The 14,397-nt window shown below is 45.6% G+C and overlaps 1 protein-coding gene across 1 annotated transcript; it reads right to left on the reverse strand.

The window, feature by feature from the left end:
• Positions 1–11,323: 11,323 nt before the first annotated feature.
• On the reverse strand, positions 11,324–13,776 carry LOC307027580 (uncharacterized protein). Its single transcript, XM_079695852.1, has 2 exons — positions 13,363–13,776; positions 11,324–13,234 (listed from the first exon to the last, which is right to left on the reverse strand). The coding sequence occupies exons 1-2, from the start codon at positions 13,663–13,665 to the stop codon at positions 11,741–11,743; spliced, it is 1,797 nt and encodes a 598-aa protein (XP_079551978.1). The 5' UTR covers positions 13,666–13,776; the 3' UTR covers positions 11,324–11,740.
• Between the last annotated feature and the right edge of the window lie 621 nt (positions 13,777–14,397).

Consider the following 14,397-nt stretch of genomic DNA (forward strand, 5'->3'; position numbering starts at 1 on the left):
CCAGACTCAGAAAATGTAAAAGTTCACTTTTTGGAGATCCATAGAAAAAGGGTGAAAATGAATTTCTTTTTGCCACAGCATGGATTCGAACACGGGACCAACAGCATCCAGGGGCGAGCGTTAACGCAGTGAGCCACTGGACCTGAGTACTCAAAAATGCCTACTTGTGCAGCTTAGACACTCTGAATTCACTAAATGTACAACTTTTTCTCCATCAAAATGAACAAATGAGACATGAAATAAAATCTGCAGATCAAGACGAAGCGAATGGAAGTGGTCCCAGCCTCGTAGCTGTGAACAGCTGTGATCGCAGGAAAATGCTGTTACAAAGATTTCTCAGTATATCTCCGGGACATTTCCCTGGCTTTACCACCGTCACAATGGACAAACGAGACATGAAATAACATCAACAGATCAAGATGAAGCGAATGGAAGTACCCCCGGAGTCATAGCATGTGTAAATCGTTAGCCTCGGTTAGCTCATTGGTTAGCCTCAGTTAGCTCATTGGTTAGCCTGGGTTAGCTCATTGGTTAGCTTCAGTTAGCTCATTGGTTAGCCTCGGTTAGCTCATTGGTTAGCCTGGGTTAGCTCATTCCTCGGTTAGCTCATTGGTTAGCCTGGGTTAGCTTCAGTTAGCTCATTGGTTAGCCTCGGTTAGCTCATTGGTTAGCATCAGTTAGCTCATTGGTTAGCCTCAGTTAGCTCATTGGTTAGCCTCGGTTAGCTCATTGGTTAGATGCAGTTAGCTCATTGGTTAGCCTGGGTAAGCTCATTGGTTAGCTTCAGTTAGCTCATTGGTTAGCCTCGGTTAGCTCATTGGTTAGCCTGGGTTAGCTCATTGGTTAGCCTCAGTTAGCTCATTGGTTAGCCTCGGTTAGCTCATTGGTTAGCCTCAGTTAGCTCATTGGTTAGCCTCGGTTAGCTCATTGGTTAGCCTGGGTTAGCTCATTGGTTAGCTTAAATTAGCTCATTGGTTAGCCTCGGTTAGCTCATTGGTTAGCCTGGGTTAGCTCATTCCTCGGTTAGCTCATTGGTTAGCCTGGGTTAGCCTCAGTTAGCTCATTGGTTAGCCTCAGTTATCTCATTGGTTAGCATCAGTTAGCTCATTGATTAGCCTCAGTTAGCTCATTGGTTAGCTTCGGTTAGCTCATTGGTTAGATTCAGTTAGCTCATTGGTTAGCCTGGGCTAGCTCATTGGTTAGCCTGGGTTAGCTCATTCCTCAGTTAGCTCATTGGTTAGCTTCAGTTAGCTCATTGGTTATCCTGGGTTAGCTCATTGGTTAGCCTCAGTTAGCTCATTGGTTAGATTCAGTTAGCTCATTGGTTAGCCTGGGCTAGCTCATTGGTTAGCCTGGGTTAGCTCATTCCTCAGTTAGCTCATTGGTTAGCTTCAGTTAGCTCATTGGTTAGCATGGGTTAGCTCATTGGTTAGCTTCAGTTAGCTCATTGGTTAGCCTTGGTTAGCTCAATGGTTAGCCTGCGTTAGCTCATTGGTTAGCTTCAGTTAGCTCATTGGTTAGCCTGGGTTAGCTCATTGGTTAACCTGGGTTAGCTCATTGGTTAGCCTGGGTTAGCTCATTGGTTAGCTTCAGTTAGCTCATTGGTTAGCCTCGGTTAGCTCATTGGTTAGCCTGGGTTAGCTCATTGGTTAACCTGGGTTAGCTCATTGGTTAGCCTGGGTTAGCTCATTGGTTAGCCTCGGTTAGCTCATTGGTTAGCATCAGTTAGCTCATTGGTTAGCCTTGGTTAGCTCATTGGTTAGCTTCAGTTAGCTCATTGGTTAGCCTGGGCTAGCTCATTGGTTAGCCTGGATTAGCTCATTGGTTAGCATCAGTTAGCTCATTGGTTAGCTTCAGTTAGCTCATTGGTTAGCTTCAGTTAGCTCATTGGTTAGAGAGAACGCACTCCCCTGAAAACTCCCCTTGAATTCCTCCAGACTCAGAAAATGTAAAAGTTCACTTTTTGGAGATCCATAGAAAAAGGGTGAAAATGAATTTCTTTTTGCCACAGCATGGATTCGAACACGGGACCAACCGCATCCAGGGGCGATCGTTAACGCAGTGAGCCACTGGACCTGAGTTCTCAAACATGCCTACTTGTGCAGCTTAGACACTCTGAATTCACTAAATGTACAACTTTTTCTCCATCAAAATGAACAAATGAGACATGAAATAACATCTACAGATCAAGACGAAGCGCATGGAAGCGGTCCCAGCCTCGTAGCTGTGAACAGCTGTGATCGCAGGAAAATGCTGTTACAAAGATTTCTCAGTATATCTCCGGGACATTTCCCTGGCTTTACCACCGTCACAATGGACAAACGAGACATGAAATAACATCAACAGATCAAGACGAAGCGAATGGAAGTACCCCCGGAGTCATAGCATGTGTAAATCGTTAGCCTCGGTTAGCTCATTGGTTAGCCTCAGTTAGCTCATTGGTTAGCCTGGGTTAGCTCATTGTGTAATTCCCTCAGTACAGACGACAGCAACGAGTTTTTAATTTACTGGCAGGATTTATTTGGTTCATCCAGACCGTGAAAACTGTAATCAAAAAACATAATACACAAATACAATAATCACTAGTCAAAATAATAACAAAACATACAGTAATATCCCAACATTGTCCTGGTAATGTCGTCACTTTCAATTAGGCTACTGTATACACAATACACTTTGGTTACATATAATTCAACAAAACACAAAGACCAATCTAACTAAGCCCAACATGTGTTAGCCCTTAGCTGTATAAAAACAATTTAATACAAACAAGAACAGAAAACACACACAAAAAACGTCAGCAAAATATACCTTAGTAGCTGCATTGCATGAGGAAAATTGTGTAGCTTGGTATTACTCTGTACGATTGTTTATCTTGATGCTAAGAGCTATTTTGCAGATGCATCAGCACTGAAAAACATGTACTAAATCAGCGGACTTTTCGGATGAGTGTTACGCTAAAGTATGTCCTGACGGAAACAGGCGATATAAAAACAAAGGTTCCGCCTTAGAGAACTTTGGTTCCTACCAAAATAAATAACTCAGAAATACTGCGCTGACTGACACAGAGGCAGTTACACATTGGTTAGCTTCAGTTAGCTCATTGGTTAGCCTCGGTTAGCTCATTGGTTAGCCTGGGTTAGCTCATTCCTCGGTTAGCTCATTGGTTAGCCTGGGTTAGCTTCAATTAGCTCATTGGTTAGCCTTGGTTAGCTCATTGGTTAGCATCAGTTAGCTCATTGGTTAGCCTCAGTTAGCTCATTGGTTAGCCTCGGTTAGCTCATTGGTTAGATGCAGTTAGCTCATTGGTTAGCCTGGGCTAGCTCATTGGTTAGCCTGGGTTAGCTCATTGGTTAGCCTGGGTAAGCTCATTGGTTAGCTTCAGTTAGCTCATTGGTTAGCCTCGGTTAGCTCATTGGTTAGCCTGGGTTAGCTCATTGGTTAGCATCAGTTAGCTCATTGGTTAGCCTCAGTTAGCTCATTGGTTAGCCTCGGTTAGCTCATTGGTTAGCCTGGGTTAGCTCATTGGTTAGCCTGGGTTAGCTCATTGGTTAGCTTCAATTAGGTCATTGGTTAGCCTCGGTTAGCTCATTGGTTAGCCTGGGTTAGCTCATTCCTCGGTTAGCTCATTGATTAGCCTGGGTTAGCTTCAGTTAGCTCATTGGTTAGCCTCAGTTAGCTCATTGGTTAGCATCAGTTAGCTCATTGATTCGCCTCAGTTAGCTCATTGGTTAGCCTCGGTTAGCTCATTGGTTAGATTCAGTTTGCTCATTGGTTAGCCTGGGCTAGCTCATTGGTTAGCCTGGGTTAGCTCATTGGTTAGCCTGGGTTAGCTCATTGGTTAGCTTCAGTTAGCTCATTGGTTAGCCTCGGTTAGCTCATTGGTTAGCCTGGGTTAGCTCATTGGTTAGCATCAGTTAGCTCTCTGGTTAGCATCAGTTAGCTCTTTGGTTAGCCTCAGTTAGCTCATTGGTTAGCCTGGGTTAGCTCATTCCTCAGTTAGCTCATTGGTTAGCCTCAGTTAGCTCATTGGTTAGCCTGGGTTAGCTCATTGGTTAGCCTGGGTTAGCTCATTGGTTAGCTTCAATTAGCTCATTGGTTAGCCTCGGTTAGCTCATTGGTTAGCCTGGGTTAGCTCATTCCTCGGTTAGCTCATTGGTTAGCCTGGGTTAGCTTCAGTTAGCTCATTGGTTAGCCTCAGTTAGCTCATTGATTAGCCTCAGTTAGCTCATTGATTAGCCTCAGTTAGCTCATTGGTTAGCTTCGGTTAGCTCATTGGTTAGATTCAGTTAGCTCATTGGTTAGCCTGGGCTAGCTCATTGGTTAGCCTGGGTTAGCTCATTCCTCAGTTAGCTCATTGGTTAGCTTCAGTTAGCTCATTGGTTAGCCTGGGTTAGCTCATTGGTTAGCCTCAGTTAGCTCATTGGTTAGCATGGGTTAGCTCATTGGTTAGCTTCAGTTAGCTCATTGGTTAGCCTTGGTTAGCTCAATGGTTAGCCTGCGTTAGCTCATTGGTTAGCTTCAGTTAGCTCATTGGTTAGCCTGGGTTAGCTCATTGGTTAACCTGGGTTAGCTCATTGGTTAGCCTGGGTTAGCTCATTGGTTAGCTTCAGTTAGCTCATTGGTTAGCCTCGGTTAGCTCATTGGTTAGCCTGGGTTAGCTCATTGGTTAGCTTCAGTTAGCTCATTGGTTAGCCTCGGTTAGCTCATTGGTAAGCCTCGGTTAGCTCATTCCTCGGTTAGCTCATTGTTTAGCCCTGGTTAGCTTCAGTTAGCTCATTGGTTAGCCTCGGTTAGCTCATTGGTTAGCATCAGTTAGCTCATTGGTTAGCCTCAGTTAGCTCATTGGTTAGCCTTGGTTAGCTCATTGGTTAGCTTCAGTTAGCTCATTGGTTAGCCTGGGCTAGCTCATTGGTTAGCCTGGGTTAGCTCATTGGTTAGCATCAGTTAGCTCATTGGTTAGCTTCAGTTAGCTCATTGGTTAGCTTCAGTTAGCTCATTGGTTAGAGAGAACGCACTCCCCTGAAAACTCCCCTTGAATTCCTCCAGACTCAGAAAATGTAAAAGTTTACTTTTTGGAGATCCATAGAAAAAGGGTGAAAATGATTTTTTTTTTGCCACAGCATGGATTCGAAAATGCGACCAACCGCATTCAGGGGCGAGCGTTAACGCAGTGAGCCACTGGACCTGAGTACTCAAACATGCCTACTTGTGCAGCTTAGACACTCTGAATTCACTAAATGTACAACTTTTTCTCCATCAAAATGAACAAATGAGACATGAAATAACATCTACAGATCAAGACGAAGCGAATGGAAGCGGTCCCAGCCTCGTAGCTGTGAATAGCTGTGATCGCAGGAAAATGCTGTTACAAAGATTTCTCAGTATATCTCCGGGATATTTCCCTGGCTTTACCACCGTCCAAATGGACAAACGAGACATGAAATAACATCAACAGATCAAGACGAAGCGAATGGAAGTACCCCCGGAGTCATAGCATGTGTAAATCGAGACGACAGATCTCTCTCTCCCCCGCCTGCTTGCGAGGGGGAGGGGCAGTTTACACACACACGCAGCTGCTGCATGCAGCAACGCACACACAGGGAGGAGATGGCAGAGAGAACGCACTCCCCTGAAAACTCCCCTTGAATTCCTCCAGACTCAGAAAATGTAAAAGTTCACTTTTTGGAGATCCATAGAAAAAGGCTGAAAATGAAAAAAAGTATGCCACAGCATGGATCCGAACACGCGACCAACCGCATCCAGGGGCGAGCGTTAACGCAGTGAGCCACTGGACCTGAGTACTCAAACATGCCTGCTTGTGCAGCTTAGACACTCTGAATTCACTAAATGTACAACTTTTTCTCCATCAAAATGAACAAATGAGACATGAAATAACATCTACAGATCAAGACGAAGCGAATGGAAGCGGTCCCAGCCTCGTAGCTGTGAACAGCTGTGATCGCAGGGAAATGCTGTTTCAAAGATTTCTCAGTATATCTCCGGGACATTTCCCTGGCTTTACCACCGTCACAATGGACAAACGAGACATGAAATAACATCAACAGATCAAGTCGAAGCGAATGGAAGTACCCCCGGAGTCATAGCATGTGTAAATCGAGACGAAAGATCTCTCTCTCCCCCGCCTGCTTGCGAGGGGGAGGGGCAGTTTACACACACACGCAGCTGCTGCATGCAGCAACGCACACACAGGGAGGAGATGGCAGAGAGAACGCACTCCCCTGAAAACTCCCCTTGAATTCCTCCAGACTCAGAAAATGTAAAAGTTCACTTTTTGGAGATCCATAGAAAAAGGGTGAAAATATTTTTTTTTTTGCCACAGCATGGATTCGAACACGCGACCAACCGCATCCAGGGGCGAGCGTTAACGCAGTGAGCCACTGGACCTGAGTACTCAAACATGCCTGCTTGTGCAGCTTAGACACTCTGAATTCACTAAATGTACAACTTTTTCTCCATCAAAATGAACAAATGAGACATGAAATAACATCTACAGATCAAGACGAAGCGAATGGAAGTGGTCCCAGCCTCGTAGCTGTGAACAGCTGTGATCGCAGGAAAATGCTGTTTCAAAGATTTCTCAGTAGCCTATATCTCCGGGACATTTCCCTGGCTTTACCACCGTCACAATGGACAAACGAGACATGAAATAACATCAACAGATCAAGACGAAGCGAATGGAAGTACCCCCGGAGTCATAGCATGTGTAAATCGAGACGAAAGATCTCTCTCTCCCCAGCCTGCTTGCGAGGGGGAGGGGCAGTTTACACACACACGCAGCTGCTGCATGCAGCAACGCACACACAGGGAGGAGATGGCAGAGAGAACGCACTCCCCTGAAAACTCCCCTTGAATTCCTCCAGACTCAGAAAATGTAAAAGTTCACTTTTTGGAGATCCATAGAAAAAGGGTGAAAATGATTTTTTTTTTCCCACAGCATGGATTCGAACACGCGACCAACCGCATCCAGGGGAGAGCTTTAACGCAGTGAGCCACTGGACCTGAGTACTCAAACATGCCTACTTGTGCAGCTTAGAAACTCTGAATTCACTAAATGTACAACTTTTTCTCCATCAAAATGAACAAATGAGACATGAAATAACATCTACAGATCAAGACGAAGCGAATGGAAGCGGTCCCAGCCTCTTAGCTGTGAACAGCTGTGATGGCAGGAAAATGCTGTTACAAAGATTTCTCAGTGTATCTCCTGGACATTTCCCTGGCTTTACCACCGTCACAATGGACCAACGAGACATGAAATAACATCAACAGATCAAGACGAAGCGAATGGAAGTACCCCCGGAGTCATAGCATGTGTAAATCGAGACGAAAGATCTCTCTCTCCCCCGCCTGCTTGCGAGGGGGAGGGGCAGTTTACACACACACGCAGCTGCTGCATGCAGCAACGCACACACAGGGAGGAGATGGCAGAGAGAACGCACTCCCCTGAAAACTCCCCTTGAATTCCTCCAGACTCAGAAAATGTAAAAGTTCACTTTTTGGAGATCCATAGAAAAAGGGTGAAAATGATTTTTTTTTTCCCATAGCATGGATTCAAACACGTGACCAACCGCATCCATCGGAGAGCGTTAACGCAGTGAGCCACTGGACCTGAGTACTCAAACATGACTGCTTGTGCAGCTTAGACACTCTGAATTCACTAAATGTACAACTTTTTCTCCATCAAAATGAACAAATGAGACATTAAATAACATCTACAGATCAAGACGAAGCGAATGGAAGCGGTCCCAGCCTCGTAGCTGTGAACAGCTGTGATCGCAGGAAAATGCTGTTTCAAAGATTTCTCAGTAGCCTATATCTCCGGGACATTTCCCTGGCTTTACCACCGTCACAATGGACAAACAAGACATAAAATAACGTAAACAGATCAAGACGAAGCGAATGGAAGTACCCCCGGAGTCATAGCAAGTGTAAATCGAGACGACAGATCTCTCTCTCCCCCGCCTGCTTGCGAGGGGGAGGGGCAGTTTACACACACACGCAGCTGCTGCATGCAGCAACGCACACACAGGGAGGAGATGGCAGAGAGAACGCACTCCCCTGAAAACTCCCCTTGAATTCCTCCAGACTCAGAAAATGTAAAAGTTCACTTTTTGGAGATCCATAGAAAAAGGCTGAAAATGAAAAAAAGTATGCCACAGCAAGGATCCGAACACGCGACCAACCGCATCCAGGGGCGAGCGTTAACGCAGTGAGCCACTGGACCTGAGTACTCAAACATGCCTGCTTGTGCAGCTTAGAGACTCTGAATTCACTAAATGTACAACTTTTTCTCCATCAAAATGAACAAATGAGACATGAAATAACATCTACAGATCAAGACGAAGCGAATGGAAGCGGTCCCAGCCTCGTAGCTGTGAACAGCTGTGATTGCAGGAACATGCTGTTACAAAGATTTCTCAGTATATCTCCGGGACTTTTCCCTGGCTTTACCACCGTCGCAATGGACAAACGAGACATGAAATAACATCAACAGATCAAGATGAAGCGAATGGAAGTACCCCCGGAGTCATAGCATGTGTAAATCGAGACGACAGATCTCTCTCTCCCCCGCCTGCTTGCGAGGGGGAGGGGCAGTTTACACACACACGCAGCTGCTGCATGCAGCAACGCACACACAGGGAGGAGATGGCAGAGAGAACGCACTCCCCTGAAAACTCCCCTTGAATTCCTCCAGACTCAGAAAATGTAAAAGTTCACTTTTTGGAGATCCATAGAAAAAGGGTGAAAATGATTTTTTTTTTGCCACAGCATGGATTCGAACATGCGACCAACCGCATTCAGGGGCGAGCGTTAACGCAGTGAGCCACTGGACCTGAGTACTCAAACATGCCTACTTGTGCAGCTTAGACACTCTGAATTCACTAAATGTACAACTTTTTCTCCATCAAAATGAACAAATGAGACATGAAATAACATCTACAGATCAAGACGAAGCGAATGGAAGCGGTCCCAGCCTCGTAGCTGTGAACAGCTGTGATCGCAGGAAAATGCTGTTTCAAAGATTTCTCAGTATATCTCCGGGACATTTCCCTGGCTTTACCACCGTCACAATGGACAAACGAGACATGAAATAACATCAACAGATCAAGACGAAGCGAATGGAAGTACCCCCGGAGTCATAGCATGTGTAAATCGAGACGAAAGATCTCTCTCTCCCCCGCCTGCTTGCGAGGGGGAGGGGCAGTTTACACACACATGCAGCTGCTGCATGCAGCAACGCACACACAGGGAGGAGATGGCAGAGAGAACGCACTCCCCTGAAAACTCCCCTTGAATTCCTCCAGACTCAGAAAATGTAAAAGTTCACTTTTTGGAGATCCATAGAAAAAGGGTGAAAATGATTTTTTTTTTCCCATAGCATGGATTCAAACACGTGACCAACCGCATCCAGGGGAGAGCGTTAACGCAGTGAGCCACTGGACCTGAGTACTCAAACATGACTGCTTGTGCAGCTTAGACACTCTGAATTCACTAAATGTACAACTTTTTCTCCATCAAAATGAACAAATGAGACATGAAATAACATCTAGAGATCAAGACGAAGCGAATGGAAGCGGTCCCAGCCTCGTAGCTGTGAACAGCTGTGATCGCAGGAAAATGCTGTTTCAAAGATTTCTCAGTAGCCTATATCTCCGGGACATTTCCCTGGCTTTACCACCGTCACAATGGACAAACGAGACATAAAATAACATAAACAGATCAAGACGAAGCGAATGGAAGTACCCCCGGAGTCATAGCAAGTGTAAATCGAGACGACAGATCTCTCTCTCCCCCGCCTGCTTGCGAGGGGGAGGGGCAGTTTACACACACACGCAGCTGCTGCATGCAGCAACGCACACACAGGGAGGAGATGGCAGAGAGAACGCACTCCCCTGAAAACTCCCCTTGAATTCCTCCAGACTCAGAAAATGTAAAAGTTAACTTTTTGGAGATCCATAGAAAAAGGGTGAACATTTTTTTTTTTTTGCCACAGCATGGATTCGAACATGCGACCAACCGCATTCAGGGGCGAGCGTTAACGCAGTGAGCCACTGGACCTGAGTACTCAAACATGCCTACTTGTGCAGCTTAGACACTCTGAATTCACTAAATGTACAACTTTTTCTCCATCAAAATGAACAAATGAGACATGAAATAACATCTACAGATCAAGACGAAGCGAATGGAAGCGGTCCCAGCCTCGTAGCTTTGAACAGCTGTGATCGCAGGAAAATGCTGTTTCAAAGATTTCTCAGTATATCTCCGGGACATTTCCCTGGCTTTACCACCGTCACAATGGACAAACGAGACATGAAATAACATCAACAGATCAAGACGAAGCGAATGGAAGTACCCCCGGAGTCATAGCATGTGTAAATCGAGACGAAAGATCTCTCTCTCCCCCGCCTGCTTGCGAGGGGGAGGGGCAGTTTACACACACACGCAGCTGCTGCATGCAGCAACGCACACACAGGGAGGAGATGGCAGAGAGAACGCACTCCCCTGAAAACTCCCCTTGAATTCCTCCAGACTCAGAAAATGTAAAAGTTCACTTTTTGGAGATCCATAGAAAAAGGGTGAAAATGATTTTTTTTTTGCCACAGCATGGATTCGAACATGCGACCAACCGCATTCAGGGGCGAGCGTTAACGCAGTGAGCCACTGGACCTGAGTACTCAAACATGCCTACTTGTGCAGCTTAGACACTCTGAATTCACTAAATGTACAACTTTTTCTCCATCAAAATGAACAAATGAGACATGAAATAACATCTACAGATCAAGACGAAGCGAATGGAAGCGGTCCCAGCCTCGTAGCTGTGAACAGCTGTGATCGCAGGAAAATGCTGTTTCAAAGATTTCTCAGTATATCTCCGCGACATTTCCCTGGCTTTACCACCGTCACAATGGACAAACGAGACATGAAATAACATCAACAGATCAAGACGAAGCGAATGGAAGTACCCCCGGAGTCATAGCATGTGTAAATCGAGACGAAAGATCTCTCTCTCCCCCGCCTGCTTGCGAGGGGGAGGGGCAGTTTACACACACACGCAGCTGCTGCATGCAGCAACGCACACACAGGGAGGAGATGGCAGAGAGAACGCACTCCCCTGAAAACTCCCCTTGAATTCCTCCAGACTCAGAAAATGTAAAAGTTCACTTTTTGGAGATCCATAGAAAAAGGGTGAAAATGATTTTTTTTTCCCCATAGCATGGATTCAAACACGTGACCAACCGCATCCAGGGGAGAGCGTTAACGCAGTGAGCCACTGGACCTGAGTAGGGGAGATCAGGGATAGTTGCAACACTTTTGGGGCTTTTCCCCAATAAGTAAAAAACCATTTACAATTGGATAGCCATTTTGCTATATTATGCATTATCAATATGTCAGCTACTGAAACAATGTCTTTAAGATGTTTTTATGGAATAAGTACAGGTTGGAAAATGTATTTTAAAAAAAAAACTCAACTGTTACAACCGTCCTTGTGTACAGGGACAGTTGTAACCCATGCAGGCGCAGTTGTAACATCTTAATAACGGTTACCCTTTTTCACACTATATGACAAAAAAATAGGGAAAGCTGTCAAATTCTAAGGCAACAAGATTTTAATGGGATTTCACACATCCTCCAACAAACAATGAAAAATGAACAGAACTTGAACAGAACTTAAAACAGAACACCAGAATTAATCAGATTCACAGTTGTGGCAGGTCTAAAAGGCACTTCCATCTGTGCAGTCCTTGTGTGCCCAGGCTTTACAGGAGCAACACTGCAGCCACATCTCCTTGGACCTGGAGTAGCTCTCCAGGCACACAATGCAGTATTGGGCCTCATCTTCATCAGATGAGGCCTGCATCTTCTGCTTCTTGTTGGGTATGGTTTTTTGGCCGAAATTGATTTTTGTCTTCGCTTTAGACTTCTTTGCGTTAGATCTTTTTTTCTCAGCCTCGAGTTGATCTTTCATCGGAGTGTCTGTGAGGACAGCGGTTTCTCTTCTTTTTCTCCCCTTTGTGGTCTGCTTCCTTGGTCCAGCTTTTGGATGTGGACGGATGGACAAGGGTGAGAAAGGCGTTGCAGAGGATGATGTCCCAGGCTCCACACATGGCCTGACAGGGGATGAGGCTGCGAGTAGAGGAGAGGAGGCTGTGAGTGGAGGAGAGGAGGCTGCGAGTGGAGGAGAGGAGGCTGCGAGTGTAAGAGAGGAGGCTGCGAGTGGAGGAGAGGATGCCACAGTTGGTGTTGGAGCTGCACTGGTAGAAGGTTCTGGTGGTGGGCGGTCTGTGACTTGGGATGGAGCAAAGTCGATATCATTGAAAATGTCTCTATTAAAAGGCCAAATTCCAGTGCACGCGAACCCTGCCTGGATATTTGATGGCGTTGCAGCCAGAGGAAGGGCACTTTTCACAATGCCCGGCAGATCGTAAATGGTCATTGTGGTTCCTGGATGAGTCTTCATCCAATTGTCACAGCGGCTGTTGATGTGCCTCTTCAGTGGCCCATATACAGTGCGATCTAAGGGCTGTAGTTTGTGAGAACAGTGGGGAGGAAAAGAGAGGAGGATGATCCCATGGCTCCTGCAAAAATTAATCCCCTCCACAGAAAGGTGGGAGGAGTGATTGTCCAGAATCAGCAGCACCTTTGACTCCTGTGAGCTCTTGGTATGGCTCTGGAAGTGCTTGAGGAAGACCAAAAAGTCTTCCTCTTGCATCCACCCAGACCCATTTGCTCTGCCAATACAGCCAGGAGGGCCATTGCTGGTGAAGAAGAGATGAAACTTCTTCCGGGGGAATATCATCATTGGGGGGATGGAATTCCCCAATGCATTTACAGCACATGCAAGTGTGACGAGAGTGCCCCGCTCTGCAGATGTCACACTGCCGACTTGTTTCGTCCCTTTTCTGGCAACAATCTTCCCAGGGTTTTGGACAGTTGTGACTCCGGTTTCGTCCATATTCCAAATTTCCTGTGTGACAAACTCATGCTTCGTCAGGACTGCAGACAGGTTGTCAAAAAACTTTTTCACATTTGTTCGGTTGAAGCTTGTAGCCCGTGAGAGACTGGTAGCCTGAGGTCTGCGTATGGAGAGGGTAGTGTGCCGCTTCAAAAATGATGTGAGCCAGTCAGCTCCGGCCATCTCTTTCTCTGCCCAGGTTTGAGGGAAGTTGCAGTTGTAGTTCTTTGCCAATTCATAGGCAAACTTCCGCACCTAAAATGAATATACATTGGAAAATATTTCACTTGTCTGTTCACTATAGGCCTCAATATATTTGATCACTTACTTTTCTTTTGTTCAGTAGCCTATAGATAGCCTATTCTACCTTAATTATGACCTACCTCCTTTGAGCTGAGACCATAATATAGATCAGCTGCCTCCATCAGGTAGTCTCTCAATAGCATCTCCTGCTCTGTTGAGAACACCTTCTTTGGAGTCCAGTAGCCTACTCTTGGGGGTGTGTGTGATCCCTGACTCTCCAACCTCAGCCTCTTCTTATGGAACCGGTACAGGGTGACATGGCATATATCCAGGGACTTTGCCACTTCCCTGAATGATTTGCCATCCTGAACTTCACCTAAGGCCACCTGCAGCAGAGCAAGTGGCACTCCCCTGTCGGTCTTCCTCTGTCTGATACTTGGCATACTGTAAACACACACACACACTTTATGCCTACTGTACAGTATTTAATTCTGTTTATTTTTACAGGGACAATGCACACCAATCAATGCTTGAATGAACAATTGATAATTCAAGCAAATGAGCCATCATTGTAAATGTGCCATGTTACAACCGTCCCGTTACAACCGTCCCAGAACCACCAGTCTTGCTTCACCCCCTGTGAACCTGCCTGATTGCTGGCTTGACCCATATTTAGCTCGCTATATTTGTAGCTTACAAAACAGTTATTCTAATAATACTAGTTTGGATTCCTAGACATTTTGAACTCAAGACAGTATCCAAAAAATACCTCATATCATTTTAGTTAATATTTGACCTCAGAAACACACTTTTGCTGATAACTTACGTGAGATATTCAAACGTGGCTCCTTTTTATTTCGGCGATCTTACCATCTAACTGCGCATGTGCAGAGTGAGTGTCATCACTCTAGCTTGTTTATGATTGGAGATATTGAGGGTGTTACAACCAACCCGTGTTTCAACTGTACCGGGTCTCCCCTACTCAAACATGACTGCTTGTGCAGCTTAGACACTCTGAATTCACTAAATGTACAACTTTTTCTCCATCAAAATGAACAAATGAGACATGAAATAACATCTACAGATCAAGACGAAGCGAATGGAAGCGGTCCCAGCCTCGTAGCTGTGAACAGCTGTGATCGCAGGAAAATGCTGTTTCAAAGATTTCTCAGTAG

This window comes from Notothenia rossii, assembly GCF_949606895.1.
Source record: "Notothenia rossii genome assembly, contig: scaffold_26, whole genome shotgun sequence".
Taxonomy (NCBI): domain Eukaryota; kingdom Metazoa; phylum Chordata; class Actinopteri; order Perciformes; family Nototheniidae; genus Notothenia; species Notothenia rossii.

Excerpts from the sequence above, each read along its gene's own strand:
- LOC307027580 (XM_079695852.1), bottom strand. The coding sequence starts at position 13,665 with ATGCCAAGTATCAGACAGAGGAAGACCGACAGGGGAGTGCCACTTGCT. Across the intron at positions 13,235-13,362 it reads ATGGTCTCAGCTCAAAGGAG|GTGCGGAAGTTTGCCTATGA; the intron begins GTAGGTCATAAT and ends TATTCATTTTAG.